Source organism: Ornithodoros turicata, unplaced genomic scaffold (assembly GCF_037126465.1).
Source record: "Ornithodoros turicata isolate Travis unplaced genomic scaffold, ASM3712646v1 ctg00001033.1, whole genome shotgun sequence".
Taxonomy (NCBI): Eukaryota; Metazoa; Arthropoda; class Arachnida; order Ixodida; family Argasidae; genus Ornithodoros; species Ornithodoros turicata.
The window spans coordinates 209,326-233,136 of NW_026999442.1; the positions used below are offsets into that span (position 1 = coordinate 209,326).

The 23,811-nt window shown below is 45.5% G+C and overlaps 1 protein-coding gene across 1 annotated transcript; it reads left to right on the forward strand.

Moving 5' to 3' along the window:
• The first annotated feature begins 187 nt into the window (after window positions 1-187).
• Window positions 188-23,406, forward strand: LOC135376102 (uncharacterized). Its single transcript, XM_064608676.1, has 7 exons — window positions 188-292; window positions 6,028-6,100; window positions 6,170-6,220; window positions 9,434-9,628; window positions 14,892-14,942; window positions 20,402-20,438; window positions 23,295-23,406. The coding sequence occupies exons 2-6, from the start codon at window positions 6,064-6,066 to the stop codon at window positions 20,419-20,421; spliced, it is 354 nt and encodes a 117-aa protein (XP_064464746.1). The 5' UTR covers window positions 188-292; window positions 6,028-6,063; the 3' UTR covers window positions 20,422-20,438; window positions 23,295-23,406.
• Window positions 23,407-23,811: the final 405 nt, after the last annotated feature.

Genomic DNA, 23,811 nt, shown 5'->3' on the forward strand with positions numbered 1-23,811 from the left:
TTAGCCAATAACATGCATTAGGTGTGACATTCTGAAGCTCACGCCCACATTTTGTCTGGTATATCCATCCAACCGAGCTAGGCTTCTGTCGATGTTACATAAACCGGCGTAGTGTTCACAAGCGTATCAGTACGTACATGGTAGAAGTTGGCCTCCTCTAACCAATCAGCTCAGCCTACGCCGGATGCATGCCCGATACATTCCTCCCGGATGTATCGGGGGTTTATAAACGACAGCCTGGCCTAACAGAAACAACGGTCGTCTGCGAAACTTGTGCTGTCTTCTGCAAGTAGTAAGTCCCATTCTGTTCCTTGTCTACGTGTCCAGTGTTAGTTGGCTATCGATTTGGCTATGGATATGGCTATCTAAAAAATTAGCGCTCTCCCAGCTGGTGCAACGGGGAGTAATTTCGTTCAGCTTCTAAGAAAATGCGGGGATAATTTTTAAATTGCGCGTAATGCCTTGCAGATATGGGTCAAATGTAGGAGCATAACTGCAATGGGTTATGATTAGGGTTCTTCGTTTTCGGGGGGTGGGGGGGAGCGGGTGCTATTTATCGGGCGCTTGGATCACCGTCTGATATGTTATCGGGGAATTTTCGGGTGAAACGAAACGCATATGAAAAAAGACACTGCAGTGACACTGGGAGGAGACACAAGATTCTTTATATTTCCGCTCGGAACTGGGGCAGTGAATGACAGTGGTATTCAAACACTTGCCTGAGCTCCATAAAAGCTCGTCTTTGACCCCAGCATGAGGGGATTATCAAAGGAGGACAAATAGGTTGTCACAAATAGCTCTCTTTGTTGATATTATAATCTACTTTTCCGACCATTTACCGAGAAGGACAAGTTGAAGGACCGCAAGGATTTCGGGTAGATATCGGGTATTAGCAGAATTAATAACTTGTTCGGGGGGGAACTATGGTGAGAAATCGGGTTTAAGTCGAAAACGAAGAACCCTAGTTATGATGTACCACTGGATGGGATAGCGTGCGATAACGGGTTTGGCGTGAAGAAAAACATTTTTGACTGGCAATGAGTACCTTAAGTAGCACACATAAATACCTCGCAACCTATAGTTACCCGATGTGAAAGAGTAAGAGATGTGACATATGCAGCTTCCGTGTGACGTACTGATCAAGCACCAATTCAGCAGAACCAGTACGAAACGGGGCATCCCGATCAATATTCGGTAATTACAACGGCCAGAGTAGTGTCCGGAATACTGGGCAAATGCCCATTGTTTTCGTGTGGTTTTAATAATGCATTTTCAATATTTGAGCACGAATCGGGTGATGAGAAACGTCCTCTATCGTTTTGATACTGTTTATAAATGCCGGCGTTCGTGCCTGTTTTCGCGTAGGTGCCGGAAACTCTGATCGCCCTTATCGAATCGAAACATCGCCTACATCGAAAAATCGCCCTTAAGCAGTGGTGCATGCAGGAGAAATTGACATCGGTCACCGCGCACACTCTTAAAAATGATGGTGGTGGTGGTGGTGATGGCGAAAGGGCTTGCCGTTGTCGGCCTCACGTATGTGGGCAACGTCACGACTGACGCCCTGGGGAAATGTGCGTCCTGGGCCGACTTCTAGGGCAACTGTGCCGACATATGTCTGAAAGCGTCTGAGGAAAACCCAGGAAAAACCCCAGACAGCACAGCCGGCGTGACGTGCACTCTTAAAAATGAACTTCACCGCGTTGCACGCTCCTAACCAACCACCATCTCGAATGATATCGTTATCTGCCCTGATTTGCTGAAAACGGGAGGCGTACGCATTTTCTGTGACCATTATGAACAGCATAAGTGTCACAAAAAGGCGTACGCCTTGCGTTTTCAACAAATCGGGGCAGATAACGATATCATTCGAGATGATGGTTGGCTAGGAGCTTGCTATGCGGTGAAGTTCATTTTTAAGAGTGCACGTCACTTTGAAGCCATCGATCTCAAAGGTACTGGAACGTACTCACGTAAAGCACGCCCCATTGCGAAGTAAGCTCAAGAACACACGTTTCATTGGTGGACATGAGAGTGGAAGAGCGTCCTTTTGCGCTTCACCGCGACCAGCCGCGACAAAAATATGTAAACCGAAACCAATTAATTACCGCAACAAATGACCCGCTTCGCTGGCAGATTTTTCTCTAAAAGGTGTCCACTGAAGGTTCCAGAAGCGGTAGTACCCATTTTAATGCCAACGACGCCCTGCTTTAGAAGTTATGTTTTTCAAGAAACTCATTTGAATTTTTATTTAAATAACGAGTACCTCTCACTCACTTACACGGTGAGCAGCTTGAAGGTGGTAAAGGACAGATACTCGTAAAAAAGAAAGTTTGTCGATTGGTGCACCCGTTCGCGAATTATTTAGCCCGGGGATTTAACTGGGACGCCTTGTATGTCGCTGGGGTGGAACCGCCTTCCTGATACCATGCCCTCCATTACCGACGCCAGGCAGTTCAAGAAATGTTTATGCGACCGTTCAGCTGCCGTAGTCATTTTTCAAGCTCCACGTTGTACACGTGTGATCCCTGCATTGTTCGTCTGATCATCCGAAATGTTTCATTTACTTTATATTTAGCTCCACGTATCAGCACAATTTGTTCTTGCGGACTCGGAAATATTTTGTATGCTGCTCATATTAACATTATGTTATTAAGTGTTGGGCACTCCCCTCCGTACTTCCCACGGCCCAGAGGGCAAATAAATAAATACGTGCGTTTGAAGGCACAACACGGCAACCATCCACCTTCCGCCTGCAAATCCTTTTAGGGTGCCGTAAACGAAATGCGTTCGCATGGCATACGATGGGCGTTAAAGTCAAACCGGGACTTTTCTTTTTTCGCAAAAGTAAAATGAACTTAGAGGCGAGAAATTAGTTATATTTTTGAACGTAATCTCCAGCTGCACTAACGCAGTTGTCCCAGCGTTTCACGAGGGCTTGGATGTCAGCAGCGTAGAAACAGCCATGATCGGACCGTATTCTTGACCTCGTCGTCGCAGCTGAAGTGGCGGCCCCCAAGGAACGCCTTCAGTGGACTGAAGAGATGCAAATGGCTGGGGGCGAGGTCTGGACTGTAAGGGGGATGTGGCGGAAACTTCCAGCCAAGTTCCTGTAAGGTGCCTGTCGTGAGATGGGCGGTATGCGGGCGTGCATTGTCCTGTAGGAGGAGGACTCCTTTGGTGATAAGGCCCGGCTTTCCGAAACTGGAGGTGTTCATAACTGATAGTGTTCAACGTTCCCACAGAAAGGTCCGTCTTTCGAGCCAGTTCGAGACATGCTATCCGTCGGTTCTTGAGGATCGGGCGCTCCACAAGTTGGATGTTCTCAGGAACTCTGACACTTGGCTCTGAGCCGTCCCGGCCGGGATCGTCCTGCACTGATGTACGGCCGTCTCGGAACCGTTTGCTCCACTCAAACGCTTTGCTGCGGCTAAGTGTATCGTGGCCATACTGAGCCTGAAGTCTTCCGTGAATTTCAGATGACTTTACGCCTTCATTCACGAGAAACATCATGACAATTCGCTGTTCCATGTGCGCGCTCACCTCGTTGTCGGCCATCTTGTCCAGCACGTGTCTTCTGTTTTACAAAAACATTCGTAAACCAACGACGCTTCTCAGATTCGCACATGTGACGGATGTGAAGGTCATAAGAAATACGCATGTTTCTGACAATCTTCAATGTGCGACTGATAAAAGGCATAGGTAGAGGCAGGCTGATGAACGAAATGGACTTAACATGATGTTGAGATGTGGGGAGATATGTTTGGCCAAAATACGCCAAGATCGAGGTTGGTCGCAGCTATGAGGAGGTGTTGAAAGAGGTCCTGGGCCGACTTCTAAGATATCTGAAAGAGTTTGAGGAAAACCCCAGACAGCACAGCCGGGGTTCGAAGCCGGGTACTTCCCTGTCTGCAGTTTATGACACGGTTATGAGGACTTGCCCATTCATTTGGAGGGGTGGTGGCTGCTGAAACACATGAGGGTTGCTGGTGGTGCTATAGTGAAAGACCACAAGTCAAACAAGAGAAACCCAGTCCGTGTCCGTCAGGAATCGTAGTAGAGCTCTAATGGCAAAACGCTAGGATGCTGGGTTGTTTCGGGGCCCTAGAGGAATTTTCAGATTTAATGGACCTGAGCTTGGGTTTACATGGAGGGACAAAAGACAAACACCAAGCGGCTCAAGTCAGCAAATGACTCTTACTCAAAAGACCACATAAATTGTTATGCGAGTACAGACCGTAGGAAAAAGGGCAAGTGACGCAGAAACCAAGGGCAGTTTCAAAGGCGCCTCACTGACGCAATACCCTGACGACTAAAAAATGACTAAAGCTTCCCTCATCTGACGTTTCCTTTTTGCTTGTTGCAGTCTACCAATAACCCAAGTTTCATTCCACACAAGTTCACAATTGTACAAGTTTTTCTATACTGACCTAGTCTTTAGAACTGATCCAGGCGAATAAATAAATGAATACCTTCTCTCTAGCATTTGCTCCCTAAGTCAGCGAAGAAACCTAAAAAAAAGCATGTTCTCTCAGTGTTGCTAAAATAACGTCTTGTTGTCCCACCGAAATCCCCCGGCTGGATAATTGGTGAACAGGTGGCGCCATCGAAGAAATTTCTGTTTGGTAGAGATCCTTGGGACATCGGCCATGAACTGAGTAGTGTGCGGCTCATTTGCATACACTCACTAATTAAATAAACGTGCTAACTTTTAGCTTTTACTTCGCACGCTTACGGAACCTCTGTTTTACGCATCGGGACCTTCAGCAAAAAATATCCCAAGGAAAAAAAAGGCATCGACACTTAGTGATTTTTCCGAGTAATTAATTGGTTTCGGTTCACATATTTCTTGCGCGGAGCAGTGCACCAATGCGCTCTTTGGATCAGCTATCCGGCTGTCAATTTCGTGTTCATTCGCCTGGTTCACCCAGGGGGGCGACGGAAGATTATAGGAACAGCCTCAAGAGACGCTTTGATATTCGTTCTCAAAGCGACTGAGAAACAGCGCTGGCGGTTCTGTCGTTCCGCAGGTGAGATAGCGTGCTCTTATCATGGATGATGGTGAATGCGCCGGGAGCGCTGTGGACTAGTGGGGTACACACTTAACAATTAACCACACCACATAGCATGCTCCTTGCCAACCATCATCCCGAATAACAACGTTCTCGCTCGATTTGTTGAAAACGGGAGGAGGAGCCTTTTTACCCGTATGTTCGGCATAATTGGTACAGAAAAAAAAAAAAAAGCGTACGCCTCCCATTTTCCTCAAATCAAGGGAGAGAACGTTGTCATTCGGGATGATAGTTGGCTAGGAGCCTGCTATGTGGTGTAGATAATTTTTAAGAGTGTACCCCACTACTCCACATTCACAGCGCTCGTGGCGCATTCATCATCATCCATGATAAAAGCACGCTATCTCGCCTACGGAACGACAAAACCGCCAACGCTGTTTATCAGTCGCTTTGAGAACGAATACAAAAGCGTCTCTTGTGGCTGTTTCTAATCTTCCGTCGCCCCCGTGCGTGAACGAGGCGGATGAACACGAAATTGACAGCCGGATAGCTGATCCAAAGAGCGCATTGGTGCACTGCTTCGCGCAAGAAATATGTAAACCGAAACCAATTAATTACTCGGAAAAATCACTAAGTGTCGATGCGTTTTTTTTTCCTTGGAATATTTTTCGCTGAAGGTCCCGATGCGTAAAACAGAGGTTCCGTAAGCGTGCGAAGTAAGAGTTAAAAGTTAGCACGTTTATTTAATTAGTGAGTGTATGCAAATGAGCCGCACACTACTCAGTTCATGGCCGATGTCCCAAGGATCTCTACCAAACAGAAATTTATTCGATGGCGCCATGCACCTGTTCACGAATTATCCAGCCGGGGGATTTCGGTGGGACACCCGGTACGTAGTTGTAATTGTGTCTTGTCGTAACAACACAGAAAGGTGGGTGAACAACCTACTTCCCACTGGCCAGGCGTATTCTAAAATTCTGGTAATATATCTTGCTTGTCCATCTTTCTCATACAGCGCTGTAGCTGACACAGTGAAGAGCATCAGCCAATCATGAAGGTCCTTCTGCTGTTACTCGTCGTCATTGGATGTGAGTATCCAGGGCAACGTTTCCGAAACATGTCCAAATGTTTACGATGCTGTAATAATTCTGTTGCAGTGGCAGCAGCTGATGCATTGCCTTGGAAGGGACGTAGAAGTGCTGATCCCGGTAAGAACATAATTTTACACATGGGTCGTCGATGAATATTAGTAATATGCTGGATAGCTTTTAGTGAAATCACATTAATCGGCTGACTCCACCTTTATAGGGTCTAGGACCCTCATTGGATAATAATCATAATAATAATCCATGAAATATCCAAGTGGTTTTAGATCTACAACATAAGAGGGTAGTCAGTCAGCACAGATTGTTCCATAAGAAGATATCCAGCAGTCTTATCTTTTTTTTAAAAAAAAGGAAGACAGTTATACTGCACCGTCTCGCGTTTTCTCGATGTGGATCTAGACTGTCCTAGGCACTACTAGACCATGTTGTTCCTGCTCACGTCCCGTGTATTTATAACGAGCGTAGTAACCGTGTCAATGTTTCCGAACAATGTCCAAATGTTTACGATGCAGTAATAATTCTGTTGCGGAGGCAGCAGCTGGAAACGTGTTTCCGTTTGTTCGTAGAAGTGCTGATCCCGGTAAGAATATCATTTTACACATCCATCGTCGATGAATATTAGTAATATGCTGGATAGCTTATAATGAAAGAACATCAATCGACTGAGTCCACCCTTATAGGGTCTAGGACCCTCATTCGGTAACTATAATAATAATCGATGAAATATCAAAGTCGTTTTAGACCTACAACATAAGAGGGTAGATGGGTAGAAATCCAGCGAACCGGTAGAGATGTAGGAAGGGAGTTGCCTCAGGAAGGGAGTTGCCTCAGGACAGGAGCCGCCGATATTTCCAACAGAGACTGTTCTTCTTCTGCCCAGAAGAAGAACAGTCTCTGTTCGAAATATCGGCGGCTCCTGTCCTGAGGCAACTCCCTTCCAACATAAGAGGGTAGCCAGTCAGCACAGATTGTTCCATAAGAAGTATCCAGCAGACTTATCTATTTAAAAAAAAAAGGAAACAGTCATACCGCACCGTCTCGCGTTTCCTCGATGTGGATCGAGACTGTCCTATAAGATGTACTAGACCATGTTGTTCCTACTCACCTCTCGTATATTTACAACGTGCGTAATTAATCACCTTGGACTGGGCGTATTTTTTTTTTTTTTTTGCGTCCGTAGAATCCTTGTAAGAACGTCATTTTACTCTCCCAAAACGCATCGATTGTTGTTGAATAATAATAATATGCTCGACAACTTTTAATGCAAGTACCTCAGTCTGTTGACTCGGCCCTTCGCTTACACCAATCACATCTTTGCTGCGTCGGACGCTGTACTCATCTTGTCATACCCCCCAAGAACACACGCGGTCCTCAGGATGTCCTCAAAGTGTCATCACGTCCTCGTCCGTGATGGGATGAACGGAGGAGGTCCACAGGCTGTCATCATAGGAGCTTCCAGTGATTGTCATTTGCGTATATCCTGCGGTCGTCAACCGGAGGACAGGCACAGGAGAAGTAAATTATTTTAATACTGCGTTGTGCATTTTAATACCTGCTAGCCAGTAATCAACTTCCCGATTTATTTCTCATTACCCAATACAATCATAGAAGGAGTGCTCATGCATAAATTAAAAAAAAGAACAAAAATATAAAATAAAAAGAGATATAGCGGCGCAAATACTGATCGTCGGATTTTAAAGGAATCGGTCCATGTGCAGCGTTCGACGTGCACTAAAATACAGTTTGCTAGACCTTTCACTGCGGTCTTGTTGCATGAGTGTCCGCAAAGGGTCCCTGGCAGGAGGTTGCGCGGAGCCTTTTATTTCCGAAGAGACAAAAAATAATACCGTTTCACTGCTCAAGCTTCACTTACTATGCATGCATCAAACCAAAGCAGTAAGAAACACGGACACTAACTTGATGGCGATTTAATACTCCAAGGAATTTCTCACTCCATTGTTGGTTATGTGCGAAATCAAGTTAAACTTAGATACCTCACCCTTTGTTTTGACTGAGATGCGAAGAGGACTCCCGAATCTGCTGAAGCTCGGAAGACAAGCATTAACTTGTATCTGTTCTGTCTTGGAAAGGAAATGCTGCTGCATCATGTGCCTTTCTAAGTGGTTTCGCAGGTTTTAGTGGTCAAGGGGCCTCTTATATATATCTCTTTTTTTTTTTGCTTTTTAAACTGTGACACTCATTGTTTGTGATGAGAAATACGCTGAGAACACAGATACGAACGAACGAAAGATAGGAACGAAATACAGATGAGAAACCACGAATGGTAGTTGGTGACCGAGGTTGAAAATATATAAAAAACACACACACGATGATTGGGCGCTGCAAATGTACCCTCACTTCCCAAAATAAATAATTCTCTAAGGTGTCTGCTTGCTCCCAGAACTGTACTAGCCGCGTCATTTGGTAGCTCCCATAGGAGGTCCTGAGGATATGACGGGGAGTCTCACTTTGTCACATTTCTAACAAATTGAGGACCTGGTAGGGAAGTCCTGGGGATGTTATCCCTGTCCGCTGATGACTTTCCTCTAACGTACCGAGGAGGGCATTGTGTTCTTGGGGCCCCCAAGAACACACACGGTCCTCAGGATGTCCCCAGAGTATCATCGTGTCCTCGTCCTTCAAGGTGTATCCCCAGAACATCCTGAGGATGACACTCGCGGACAGTCCGTGAAGAGTCATTCAAGTACGTCCTGTGCCCGTCAGTGTGGGTAGATAGTGGGACGAGAAATATTATTTGTTTAGTTTACCAGCTCAGACTCCCTAAACACTTTTTTTTCCCGGCCGAAGCTTGGACCCGATTGACATTCTTCTGAAATAAAGGGTGGTCCAGCATAAAATTATCTGCCTCCGAAAAGGATGATTGTCTATGATACATGGAGCATTTCTCGTGAGGCCGACAACGGCAAGCCCAATCACCATCACCACCACCTCGTGGAAAGGACGGAATTGTGCGATTCTGTCCTACTGCTTTTGACTTGCAAAGGCCCCACCTGAATTTCTCAAACCAGAATGAGTAAGAAACATAGACTTTGCAGTGATGTAGAGCTAATACGTACTTCAATTAATTATATGCTTTTAGTAGTTTTTCCTCGCGTAATCGAAACAAACATGGACAGCTCACCCTTTGTTTTGTGTCGCAGACGAGCATGGCTCTCGAATGTACGGAGAGTCGCCGTAAATAATCTATAATATTCGCCGATGCCCAGAATGCGTGTGCGAAGGCAAGTATACGAAAACATCATTTTACACGTTCGCTATTTGTATTATACCGTATTCCTTGCACATCCAAACTAGCGGAAATGCAAGTGGTGCATGCACTGCAATGCGCGACTCCGATGTGCGCACGGAACTGCACCCTGGTTACCGGTGACCACGGATGTCCAGACTGTGAGTGTCCACCGACTCACTGCCCGAGGAAGAAATGTCCTCCGGGAAGTCACAGAGAAACGGGTATCCTCCATGACCGATGCCCAGAATGCGTGTGCGAAGGCAAGTATACGAGAACCTCGTTTTACACGTTCGCTATTCGTATTATACCGCATACCTCGCACATCCAAACTAGCGGAAATGCAAAGGGTGCATCCACTGCAATGCGCGACTCCGATGTGCGCACGGAACTGCACTCTGGTTACCGGTGACCACGGATGTCCGGACTGTGAGTGTCCACCGACATAACAATAAAACATAAAAATACAATATAAAATAACATATAAAATAACAATAAACAGTATCTGTTTCAGCTTCGGAAGAGAATACCTTTCGGTGTTGTTTCCAGGAAGGTTTTTCCTAATACCTTTCGGAGTGCGTCTGCGCTTATTGTCCATTATGTACTAGAAAGGAACAGTCAGGCTTCATTCTGGCAGTTAACCAAGATACCAAGATGCATGGAGTCAGAGTCAGTATGCAACTGTTCTCTGTGCAATAATAAAAAAAAACATTGATATAGGTTCTCTGACGACTTGGGGGGTGTTTTATAAGTGCGCATTCTGAAAAAGGGATATGAATATAAAAAAAAATTGCATCCTAGAAATGCTCTAGCAGTATTCTCATGTGGTCCTTACGTAGGATCTGTGGATGATCTGAGGATGCCATAGGGACGCTATATAGTGCCAAAATGACATGTTGAGGATGATTTGAGGATCAGATTCACCGTCCTGCAGATGTCACCCCCGTCCATGCACGATGCTCTTAGGATATCCCTGGGATGACAGTGTGTTGTTGGGGATACCCCCACGCAATGCGATAGATTAAGATCCAGTAAAACACTCAACGCATCAGCACAGACATGTGTCTCCTGCTATGAAGACGATTATCACATTCGTGTCACATCAGCTTAGTGTCCGTAGCGGACGCTGATATGCTGGGTAACCACAAGGGTCAGCACACCGTCATCATGTCCGGCTGCCGGCACGCCCTCTATGTCTGTGATGATGAATCTGAGAAGAGATCCTTCGACCTTTAGATTAAAAACCTAGGACATTGAAAGAAGGGTGATACGTGCTCGTTATACTCATGTTGAGAACACACAACGAAGGGTAGGTTACATGCAGGTATGTGCCGTTGACTAAGCGGTGGTTGTGCTGTGTTCGCTGACTGAAGTTGGCATGGAGGAAAGACGACAAGGAGGCGCGCTCTTCTTCAGAAAAGAGAAGTGACGTGAGGATGGGACATGAGCTGTAGCTTCTTTGGAGGCACGCGGGGGTCACGTTACCTGAATAGCCCAATAGGGTCGCTTTGCACACGACACTTTGGGGGACACTTTGACGCGCTAGACCGCACCTCTCGAAGTATTCCGAAACTATGCGTTGAGGTCTCCCGTAGAGATGTGTGTAATCGAAAGCGAAAAACGAGCGGTGATGTCACTGGAGTGGCCACCAATCTCGGCTTCACTTCTCAGAGCAATAGGACTCCTCCTCTCTTTTCTTCCTCCATGGAAGTCGGTCTCATGTTAGTGGTCAGTGTCTCTATGTGCATGAAGATGGGGATGACGATGGTAAATGATGATGTGGATGAAGAGACGATGAAATAAATCTAGATCAAGAGACGATGCCTCTTCTTCGAGTCTAAGATACGGCTTTTCCTCTTTGAGTTGTCACGACATACAACATGTTGTACGAATGAGACTTCCTCCATGACAGCAGACATTAAAATGACGTTCCCCATGTTCATGAACTCTCTTGAAGGAAACGGAATCGTTTTCGTGTATACCTGTTGATCAAACTACAAACTATGTCCAGTAGCCAATCAGATACTACAGCCCAAATTCAGCCAGGGAAATATTGCAGAACTTGCAATGTTTGCAAAACGCGAAGAGTACCTTTTGGTAATTTAGGACAAGAGAAAAAAAAGAACTCGAAATGAATAATGTAATCAGCACCCCCCCCCCCCTCCCAAAGCAACCACAGCATAACTTTGGCTTATGTTTCAAGAACAGTAAACAGGAACAAAAGGAAACAGGTTACAATTCCCATTCCACTCCGCTTTCCGAGGAGAGCGCTGCCCCGTTGACGCATTTGGAGCTAGCAGACGACGCGCGGTTATCGGATCGCCACCTCTCCCGTCTGGTGGCGCTGCGCAGCCCCGCCGCCACCAGGGGAACGGAAGTGAGGCGAAGGCGACGGTAGCACAGCAACTTGGTTCGGTAACCCGCTTTTACGGGGGGGTTGGAGATATCAAACAAGTATGTCGCAAGCAGTACCTTTTGGTCATTTAGGACATGAGAAAAAAAAAAGAAGAAAGGACTCGAAATGAATAATGCAATCAGCACCCAAAGTAACCACAGCATAACTTTGGCTACCTTTATGCTAACACTTTTCCGCCATTAGTGACCAGTGGCAGTGCAAGTCGAATCGTGAACACAGGAGCTTTCTTGGAAGCCCCTCTAGCAACGTGGGCGGAGCGTGACGCTCCACCTTGAGGGTGACGTTGAGGATGGGGTGTATGCAATCTGGGCGACTACCTTTGACGAGAACAGGTCTCCCCTATAGTCAAAGATAGGAACACAATACTATCATGGAGAGTGGTTGGTCCGCTTGCGGAAGACACCTTTCCCTTGCCCAATAATAGGATGGATGTGCTTCGTCGCTTCGGGTTCGTTACAACGTAGCAAGGGAAACCAATAGGAAACCAAAAGGGAATCCAATATAAACGAACGAGTGTTTGCGAACGCCGCCGCCTGCGCTTTTAACACACTCTAAAAATAGAACTTGACCGCATAGCACTCTGTGCGTCAACCATTGCCACGGATGATAGGGCTATCGCTTCTGATTTGATAAGAGAGGTAGTCGTACGCCTTTTTGTGACAACTTTCATGTATCCAAATTGTCACAAAAAGGCGTACGCCCACCTCTCTCTTTGAATTAGACGCGATAACCCTACACTGTTAAAGCAGAGCTTCACCGCATCAGCACTCTCCTAGCCATCCATCATTCCGAATGATATCATTCTGTGCATTGATTTGTCGAAAATGGTAGGAGGCGCCTATCTGGGGCAGATTATCTTGTCCCAGGTAGGCGCCTCCCCCTGTTTTGAACAAATCATGACACAGAATGATATCATTCGGTGTGATGGTAGGCTAGGAGCTTGCTATGCGGTGAAGTTCTGTTTTAACAGTGTAGTCAAAGAGAGGAAAACAATACTATCATGGAGAATGGTTGGTCCGCTTGCGGAAGACACCTTTCCCTTGCCCAATAATAAGATGGACGTGCTTCGTCGCTTCGGGTTCGTTATAGCAAGGGGTTTACGAACGAATGCGGTATTCCAAGCAGCACAATGCACTGAAAGTCGAGTGTAATAGGTGTGGATGGTATGTGTCTTCTCAACGCTCTAAGATGAAAGTCACTGAAAAGGTTAGCCAGCTATACGACTGGAACCCATACATCTTCTGGATTACCGCGGTTCAAGCTCTACCGATTGAGCTAAGCTAACAGTGATGTGGGTTCGAGTCTTGCAGCTGTTTAGCCTTTGCAGTGACTTTCATCTTTCATCGTTAATTTCTTAGGCAATTTGAGGCCTTGTATGTATTTGTGCTTTCTACGTTGTTTCAGCCCTATAACATCCAGTTCTCTCGTTATGAACGTTCTTTAGTTTCACCATTCTGTTCAAGGCCTTCCCGTCCACCCCTATTGCACTCGACCTTCAGGACATTCACCGACGACGCCTGCGCTTGTAACAGGGTTGGGGACTTTACGAGATTCAGAGACGAGATTCGCCTCGTTAGACATAAGAAATTTGAAGAAAAAGCTACTGCTGTGAAAACATATACTCGCGAAAAGCATCAGAAGCTGTCTAACAGAAGCCCTTACTGTTATGCACGGAGTAAGAACTCCGGAGCACGGAGCATACACGGAGCATGTACTCCGTGCTCTCAGGCAACACACCTTTCGGAACAGACATCTGTATTACTCGTGCGAACGTCTGGTGACATGAACATCTTGAAATCGGAATTTCCTCGATGTATTTGCGACGCAACTTTTGCTCGCGCACTATGTTCCTGCGTACAACTATCTTCCTGCAAAAACAGCTGTCCCTCTAATAAGACGATCTACAGCCCTCCGTGTTTCCCTGTACAGTTTGAGGAGGACGCGAACAGCGATCCACAGAAAAACAGAAAGAAAAACCGCTGGACATCCCCCAAGAAAACTAAAAAAAGGGCCGAGATGTCGTCATGTGGAATACAGTGATCTATGAGTTATACCGGCATACCTTGGACAAAAAGAAATATAACATTGGCTGCTGCAGAGGGTGAAGATATCCTTTGTCGTGGGGGAGAGTAACTCACTCACCGCCATAAAGGCGATTAACGAGTCCTCAGGACATGACTTTTCTTGCTTACCTCTCCTGGACGCTAAAGAGAGGAATACATTTTTTTCCTTTTTTCCATCTTTTTTCTCTTAATCCGAAGATCCCGGAAGCCTAGCTGTAACTTAGTTCTTTAGATTATTTTTTGAGTGGCCGTGAGTAGTATATACTCTTCCCAACACAAAGTGCAATACAAACTGATGACTATATTCCATGCACAAAATTCAAAGTTCAAGGCACGGGAAGCATCTCCTGACTATTGTACGTATTGCAATAGAATTCACTTATTCTGTTCTCGAATTAACCGCGAAAAATGCGAATTACGTTCCCACATTTGGTGCCTTCCAATTGTGCAATACTTAGAATTTTTCGTTTTCTGCTTGTCTTTGTCCTTTTTTTTTTTCATTTGCCCCATTGTGTCTGCACTGTTTTCCGCCCTTGCGAGCAGGATGTTGTGTGTGACCTAAGCCGTTGTCCATGAGCGACTTTCAAGACATTGTGGCCCTATTTTGGGGCCAAGTGCTGATCCCGGTTAGAATATCATTTTACACATCCATCGTCGATGAATATTAGTAATATGATGGATAGCTTATAATGAAAGAACATCAATCGACTGAGTCCACCTTTATAGGGTTTAGGACCCTCATTGGGTAACAATAATAATAATCGATGAAATATCCAAGTGGTTTTAGACTTACAACATAAGAGGGTTGTCAGTCAGCACAGATTGTTCCATAAGAAGATATCCAGCAGACTTATATCTATTTAAAAAAATGAAAAACAGTCATACTGCACCGTTCGCGTTTTCTCGACGTGGATCTAGATTGTCCTAGGCGCTACTAGACCATGTTTTCCTAATCACGTCCCGTGTATTTACAACGAGCGTAGTAACCGTGTCAATGTTTCCGAAACATGTGCAAATGTTTACGATGCTGTAATAATTCTGTTGCAGAGGCAGCAGCTCCAGACGTGGGTCCGTGGAGTCGTAGAAGTGCTGATCCCGGTAAGAATATCATTTTACACATCCATCGTCGATGAATATTAGTAATATGATGGATAGCTTATAATGAAAGAACCTCAATCGACTGAGTCCACCTTTATAGGGTCTAGGACCCTCATTGGGTAACAATAATAATAATCGATAACATATCAAAGTCGTTTTAGACCTACAACACAAGAGGGTTGTCAGTCAGCACAGATTGTTCCATAAGAAGTTATCCAGCAGACTTATCTATTTAAAAAAAAAAAGAACGGAAAACAGTCATCCCGCATCGTCTCGCGTTTTCTCGACGTGGATCTAGACTGTCCTAGGCACTACTAGACCATGTTGTTCCTGCTCACGTCCCGCGTATTCACAACGAGCGTAGTAACCGTGTCAATGTTTCCGAAACATGTGCAAATGTTTACGATGCTGTAATAATTCTGTTGCAGAGGCAGCAGCTTATTACGTGCCTGAGTTGGATCGTAGAAGTGCTGGTCCCGTTAAGAATATCATTTTACACACCCATCGTCGATGAATATTAGTAATATGGTGGATAGCTTATAATGAAAGAACATCAATCGAATGAGCCCACCTTTATAGGGTTTAGGACCATCATTGGGTAACAATAATAATAATCGATGAAATATCCAAGTGGTTTTAGACCTACAACATAAGAGGATAGTCAGTCAGCACAGATTGTTCCATAAGAAGTTATCCAGCAGACTTATCTATTTAAAAAAATGGGAAACAGTCATACGGCACCGTCTCACGTTTCCTCGATGTGGATCAAGACTGTCCTATAAGATGTACTGGACCATGTTGTTCCTACTCACGTCTCGTATATTTACATCGTGCATAATTGATCACCTTGGACTGGGCGTTTTTTTTTTGTTGTTGTTGTTGTTGCGTCCGTAGAATCTTGGTAAGAACGTCATTTTACTCTCCCAAAACTCATCGATTGTTATTGAATAATAGTAATATGCTGGACAACTTTTAATGCAAGTACCTCAGTCTGTTGACTCCACCCTTCGCTTACACCAATCACATCTTTGCCGCATCTGACGTTGTACCCATCTTGTCATAGCCCACGCAATGCGATAGATTAAGATCCACTAAAACGCTCAACGCATCAGCACAGACATGTGTCTCCTGCTATAAAGACGATTATCACATTCGTGTCACATCAGATTAGTGTCCGTAGCGAACGCTGATATGCTGGGTAACCACAAGGGTCAGCACACCGTCATCATGTCCGGCTGCAGGCACGCCCTCTATGTCTGTGATGATGAATCTGAGAGAAGAGATTCTTCGACCTTTAGATTAAAAACCTCGGACATCGAAAGAAGGGTGGTACGTGCTCGTTACACTCATGTTGAGAACACACAACGAGTCGTAGGTCTTAGGTTACATGCAGGTATGTGGCGTTGACTAAGCGGTGGTTGTGCTGTGTTCGCTGACTGAAGTTGGCATGGAGGAAAGACGACAAGGAGGCGTGCTCTTCTTCAGAAAAGAGAAGTGACGTGAGGATGGGACATGAGCTGTAGCTTCTTTGGAGGCACGCGGGGGTCACGTTACCTGAATAGCCCAATAGGGTCGCTTTGCACACGACACTTTGGGGGACACTTTGACGCGCTAGACCGCACCTCTCGAAGTATTCCGAAACTATGCGTTGAGGTCTCCCGTAGAGATGTGTGTAATCGAAAGTTAAAAACGAGCGGTGATGTCACTGGAGTGGCCACCAATCTCGGCTTCACTTCTCAGAGCAATAGGACTCCTCCTCTCTTTTCTTCCTCCATGGAAGTCGGCCTCACGTTAGTGGTCAGTGTCTCTATGTGCATGAAGATGGGGATGACGATGGTAAATGATGATGTGGATGAAGAGACAATAAAATAAATCTGGATCAAGAGACGATGCCTCTTCGTCGGGTCTAAGATACGTCTTTTCCTCTTTGAGTTGTCACGACATCCAATATGTTGTCCGAATGAGACTTCCTCCGCGACAGCAGAGAGAGAATCGTTTTCGTGTATACCTGTTCATCAAACCACAAACTATGTCCAGTAGCCAATCAGATACTACAGCCCAAATTCAGCCAGGGAAATATTGCAGAACTTGCAATGTTTGCAAAACGCGAAGAGTACGTTTTGGTAATTTAGGACATGAGAGAGAGAAAAAAAAAAGAAAGAACTCGAAATGAATAATGTAATCAGCACAAAGTAACCACAGCATAACTTTGGCTACCTTTATGCTAACACTTTTCCGCCATTAGTGAGCAGTGGCAGTGCAAGACGCATCGTGAACACAGGAGCTTTCTTGGAAGCCCCTCTAGCAACGTGGGCGGAGCGTGACGCTCCACCTTGAGGGTGACGTTGAGGATGAGGTGTATGCAATCTGGGCGACTACCTTTGACGAGAACAGGTCTCCTCTACACTCTTAAAAATGAACTTCACCGCATAGCACGCTCCTAGCCCAACCATTATATCGAATGATATCGTTATCGGCACAGATTAGTTAAAAACGGGAGGCGTACGCCTTTTCTGTGACACTTGTGCTGTTCATAATTGTCACAGAAAAGGCGTACGCCTCCCGTTTTCAACAAATCAGTACAGATAACGATATCATTCGAGATAATGGTTGGCTAGGAGAGTGATATGCAGTGAAGTTCATTTTTAAGAGTGTAGTCAAAGGTAGGAAAACAATACTATCGTGGAGAGTGGTGGGTCCGCTTGCGGAAGACATCTTTCCCTTGCCCAATAATAAGATGCTTCGTCGCTTCGGGTTCGTTATAGCAAGGGGTTTATGAACGAATGCGGTATTCCAAGCAGCACAATGCACTGAAAGTCGAGTGCAATAGGTGTGGACGGTATGTGTCTTCTCAACGCTCTAAGATGAAAGTCACTGAAAAGGTTAGCCAGCTATAGGGCTCGAACCCACATCTTCTGGATTACCGCGGTTTAAGCTCTACCGATTGAGCTAAGCTAACAGTGATGTGGGTTCGAGTCTTGCAGCTGTTTAGCCTTTTCAGTGACTTTCATCTTTCATCGTTAATTTCTTAGGCAATTTGAGGCATTGTATGTATTTCTGCTTTCTACGTTGTTTGAGCCCTATAACATCCAGTTCTCTCATTATGAACGTTCTTTAGTTTCACCATTCTGTTCAAGGCCTTCCCGTCCACCCCTATTGCACTCGACCTTCAGGACATTCACCGACGACGCCTGCGCTTGTAACAGGGTTGGGGCTTTACGAGATTCAGAGACGAGATTCGCCTCGTTAGACATAAGAAATTTGAAGAAAAAGCTACTGCTGTGAAAACATATACTCGCGAAAAGCATCAGAAGCTGTCTTACAGAAGCCCTTACTGTCATGCACGGAGTAAGAACTCCGGAGCACGGAGCATGTACGGAGCATGTACTCCGTGCTCTCAGGCAACACACCTTGCGGAACAGACATCTGTATTACTCGTGCGAACGTCTGGTGACGTGAACATCTTGAAATCGGAATTTCCTCGATGTATTTGCGACGCAACTTTTGCTCGCGCACTATGTTCCTGCGTACAACTATCTTCCTGCAAAAACAGCTGTCCCTGTAATAAGACGATCTATCACTCTTAAAAATGAACTTCACTGCATAGCACACTCCTAGCCAACCATCATCTCGAATGATATCAATATCTACCCTGATTTGTTGAAAACCGAAGGCGTACGCCTTTTTTGTGACACTTACGCTGCTCATAATTGTCACAGAAAAGGCGTACGCCTCCCGTTTTCAACAAATCAGGTCCGATAACGATATCATTTGAGATTATGGTTGGCTAGGAGCGTGCTGTGCGGTGAAGTTCATTTTTAAGAGTGTACATGCCCTCCGTGTTTCCCTGTACAGTTTGAGGAGGACGCGAACCGCGATCCACAGAAAAACAGAAAGAAAAACCGCTGGACATCCCCCAAGAAAACTCAAAAAAGGGCCGAGATGTCGTCATGTGGAATAGAGTGATCTATGAGTTATACCGGCATACCTTGGACAAAAAGAAATATAACATTGGCTGCTGCAGAGGGTCAAGATATCCCTTGTCGTGGGGTCAATCTGTATCGAAAAAGATCGAAAAAGAATCAGAAAAATCTGTATCGCCTAACAAAAAACACCCTGTATAAACACCAGTGAGATATATAAGAATTGTGCACGCGGTAGGGCGCTTGTCATGCCAGGAGCTTTGTCCCTAGTCATCAGGAGGAATCTGTTAAGATAAAAGAACGGAAGCGAGTCGACGAGCTTAACCTGTAGGTCACGAACCTCGGCTGCGCACTGTGGACAAAACCCCAGGGTTCTGGTTGACAGGTAGACGGAAATTTGTGGATTAGGTAAGATTTCACGCTGCTGTCTGCTGTTCTGGGAAGGGAAAGCTAATACCAAAATGACTTTAAAGGAATGGTGTTCATTCCAGTGTACAGAGACGGGGAGCTTTGCTTTCTTCATTATGTCGCATTTATGGGTTTTAAAACGAATTCTAAACGTAGCTACAGTTTGGCAAATGTATTGTGCTTCGCAGAGATTACACTCCAATAAATATACCCTCTCAAGCCTCGCAAGGGACGCAGATGCAGACCATAGGCACTGACCACAGCACAAATTTTGAGTTAAAGTTAATGACGATTTCGACTGCAACTCAAGCAAAGAGATTTTTTTTTGTTAGGATGTAATCTCTGTTGTTGTTGTTATTGTAATCTCGGATTGTTACTGGCCATTAAAGATAAACATGCAGCTCGCTCAGCCCTGACACTTGATTCAGATAATGGAAGCAGACCGGTTCCGAAATGAGAATTTCTACGTTTTTTTAATGTTTTAGCGCGGGTGTGCCTTTTTTAGTTATCGAATACGAATGTGCCCTTGCACTATATTCAATGTAATCTCTGTAAAGCACAATGCACTGACCAAACTGAAACTACTTTCCAGGATTGGTTTTAATAACAATAAATCGGACAGAACAAAACAAACCAATTCTTCTGAACCTGGCCATTCTTTTAATACTCCAGCCGATTCATCTTGCAATCGATTTTCCCTTCCTACCACAGCAGACAACAGCGTAAATCATACCTAATCCACAAATTTCAGTTCACGATCAACGAATACCCAGCCATTTTGTCGCCAATGCGCAGCCCAGGTTCATGACCTAGGTTAAACTCGCTGACACACTTGGGTTTTTTTCTCCCGTTTTCTTTTACCCTTACAGATTCCACCTATTGACCAAGGACGATACTCCAAGAAATTATTCCCTCGCATATCTCTCCCGGGAAACGCTGACCTCCTATGTCATTGTAATATTAACCTCCCCGCAGTTGACTTTTTACTAGTTGGGTTGTGAGGAAATATTGCAAGTGCATTCTTTTGCAGCGCCTCGAAATGTAGGCGTATTTGGGGAATTATTAGTGCATCACGTGTGTGGTGGAACAAATTCCGAGTCACTTTTTTTACTCCACTCGCGGGAGCAGGTCGCTGCTTTCTATGCTGAGAGAAGAGGCCACAAAGGTGAGCATATTCGTTTTTCTCCTCACTAGACGCAACAAGGACTCCCCGTTGTGGAAGCACAGGTCATATTCTGCTCGAGAAGAGGTACCCACCTACAACAACCGCAACCTAGAGTCGTGCTCAACTTGAGAAGGGAAAGAAATCGAGCCAGTCAGCTCTCAAAATATTCTTGTGCTGGAAATAGGATGGCTGGACACAGAGAGGTCACGCTCACTCTTCAGCCCATTATGCTCGCTCAGCGTCCGTATTGGCTGTTAAGACAGGCCACACGACACTATACGCCACATGGTGGTGCTGGAGTATTTCTCCTGGCTCGTTATTTCGACTTCGACCAAGGCGTATGTAGTTGACGCGGACTAGATTTCCTTTTAGCAGTGAGGTGACATTTTTAACGTCGTTCGAAATTCTGCCTCTTCTGTCAAGACGCACACTAGGAGTTACCATGCAAAATATTTTCTCTCTGCGGTGCGTTATAGGTTGGCAATAAAATTTACAAAAAAAGAAAAAAGAAGAAAAAAAACAGAAGCCGCAGACGGCCGACACGTTTCTCGCGTGTAGTATTGGAGGTTCCACGCCTTAGCCCCGTTTGCATGAATACGACACAAGCGTATCGAATCGAGTGCAAACATGCGAGAAGATGATGCGACACCGTTTACATGGATGCGCATCGAGCCCAGACCGGAGGTGGCGCCACGCCATGTCATATTGGAAAGTTAGAGGTGCACTTCCTACACCAGGGTGTCGGAGCGAATCGAAAACCGGAAGCGAAAACCGAAAAAAAAACGCTATTTTGGTGCGAACCGGAACGGAATCGAAACCGTATACGTTTTTTTCGCTCAGGAGGGAAACCGAAAAATTTATTTCACGGTTTTCGGTCCAAGCAAAAACTTCGCCGGTTTGGACTACGAGTAGGCGAATGAAACAGTCGTCGTGTGTTCTCAAGTAATGTCATGGACACATCACGAGGGTTACGGTTATGGTGCAATGTACGTCGGTAGAGTATGACCCTTAGGCTCCCTTTGTAACATTTTATCGTTCGCGCACATAGACTTAGATGTACATGTGACCGGTTGTGACTCTCTATCAATGTGCGACCCAAGGGGGCTGCGAAACGGCTTCTCTATCGGTAATCTCTCGTAACATGTCCCTTGTTTGAGAGCAGCGAAGTTGAATACATGTACGTATCCGCGAGGCAAGCGCGTGCGAAGTGGCGCCTCTTTTGTGGGCAGGACACGAAGAAAAGGAAATGGAGCCGTCGAGCGCGTTTGTGAGTGAAGGTGTTCCTCGATTTGCGCCGTACTCGTGCGGTAATGCTTGCTGGCGAGGAAGCAGAAACAGGCATTCGGATGGGACGCGATCGCACCAATCGAGCAAGAAAGTACTTTACGTATGACATCACAACAAAGTCCGTCTGTATCATGCGCTTCAAGAAAGGAGAATGCCTATTTGAACAGACAGTCACCTGTAGGAGCCAGGAGCTACCAATTTCACAGCTGCCTATTGATATTAAATACCATGTATGCATATAAACGGGTTTACATTTTGCAGCATTGTTTTTTTTTCTGGAAAAGAATATGTCCACCAGCGGAGCCGGTTACAACCGGTATGAACCGTTATTTTTTTGCTCCGGGGCAGAACCGGTACCGGACCGTTTATGTTAGAACCGGAACGAAAACCGGAACGAAAAACGTGTCGGATCGACACCCTGTCCTCAACTACTGCTGTTTCCGGTGTCCCGCTACCTTCGCACCGAACATTAAAACGTCGAAAACGTAGCATCTACGCCCCATTTTCAAGCGTATTTCAGAATGAAATCTGCCCTACGGCTGCAAGCCCTGCTGCTTCTGTCAGTATAGACTAGCCTACATATCCAAAAAGGAGCGTGGCTGGGAACTCCCTAATATCACAGCTTTGTCATCCTGACTAGCAGACGACACAGCTAGCCCGCAGCTGAACGCCACTTCCCATAATCCTCCCTTCCTCCTTCGATGCGCATCGTCTGTTTGGATGCACAATCTGAACACGCATTCAGTGCCTTGATCCACCTCTGTTTAGCGAATTGAATACGACACGCTCTCCTAGCGAATTGAACCGTTTACATGGGTGGATTTGATTCGACAACTGGATACGATACGCTTGTGTCGTATTCATGTAAACGTGACTCTTGTTTCTTTCTTTTTGCTTCGCAGCTCACGTAACCTTTATACATTGAGCTGTGCCGCTGTACGTTACTGGTCACGTGAGGGGAGTAGCATACGTCACAACGTGCTCTTGTTCTGCGAAGCGCTCTGTTCACGAGGAGAACGATTTCTCAAAGGTGTGCGGTACAGAGTCCTACCGCTCGCTCTGTAGGTCACATGCGTTCATTGTTCTTTTGCGGGGACCCGTTTTATTCCTTGGAAAACACCCTGCATCGAAAAAGAAACAAAGGCGTCACCTCAGTGCTTCCTTAAGTTGAACACAACTTTATAGTTACCATAGTTGAGCTGCTTCTACTCCTGCTACTTTTTTTGTCATTCCGCCCTGCTGATACCGTGAAGCAACTATCATAATGCACGGTGTATTGTCAAGAGAGAGAGAATGTGTGTGTGCGTCCACTCTGGGATAAAGTGCTGAAAAACACAGAAAAGGCTTCCAGTTTTAATTCGTCAAAGAATGCAGTCGATGCCAAAGCATCCGGTCGTCAGGGGCATCGGTGTAACAGAAATTGTATTTCTTTGTGTGGTTTTGTATCTTTTAATATTGCGTGCTAGATATGCTATGACAAGTGTTTTTATATTGCATCCATGATTATTGTATTACAACCGTGTACTGCACGACCTGTCCAAATTGAAGTCTGTAACCTCTATCTTGCAGGGTGACGAGCGACAATAAAAGCACCTGGTAACCAAGCTCGAAATGACGGTTTGCTCTTTTTCTTCGTGTCAACCGACCACACAAATAAACGGCACATGGAGAGATTACTAAATTCAGTGTTGCTAATTTGAGTGCATAGGTACAGTCTGCGACGACTGCAGTGCGTGTACACTGTAAAGTCACAGAATGTCGATGAATGTGTTATTTAAACAACTGCTACTCGGGAACACAGGTAGAGAGAAGTCAATGGCCTTCAATGCCGCCCGCTTAAAATTTAGAGATTGGAAACCATACTTAGCGCAGAGACAGTGCACCTGACCCACTGAAGGCAACGAAAAGGACGGGCAGCTTTATTTTGCAAAGGGACGCTCTTATTCTGGAGTAGTTGTCTATTTTAAGTGTTGTGAACACGAAGCGCCGTCACCCACTTGAGGTAAGTCGCGCTGCGAGGAAGGATGTGGCCAGAGGGCATCACCTCCAGAGAGAAATCCATAAAGAAATCAGGTAATGTTATGCA

What these genes read in the sequence shown, in the direction of transcription:
- LOC135376102 (XM_064608676.1), top strand. Translation starts at nt 6,064, where the DNA reads ATGAAGGTCCTTCTGCTGTTACTCGTCGTCATTGGAT. An exon ending in ACGTAGAAGTGCTGATCCCG is followed by an intron (nt 6,221 to 9,433) that starts GTAAGAACATAA and finishes CATCCAAACTAG; the next exon opens with CGGAAATGCAAGTGGTGCAT. An exon ending in CCCAGAATGCGTGTGCGAAG is followed by an intron (nt 9,629 to 14,891) that starts GCAAGTATACGA and finishes ATTCTGTTGCAG; the next exon opens with AGGCAGCAGCTCCAGACGTG.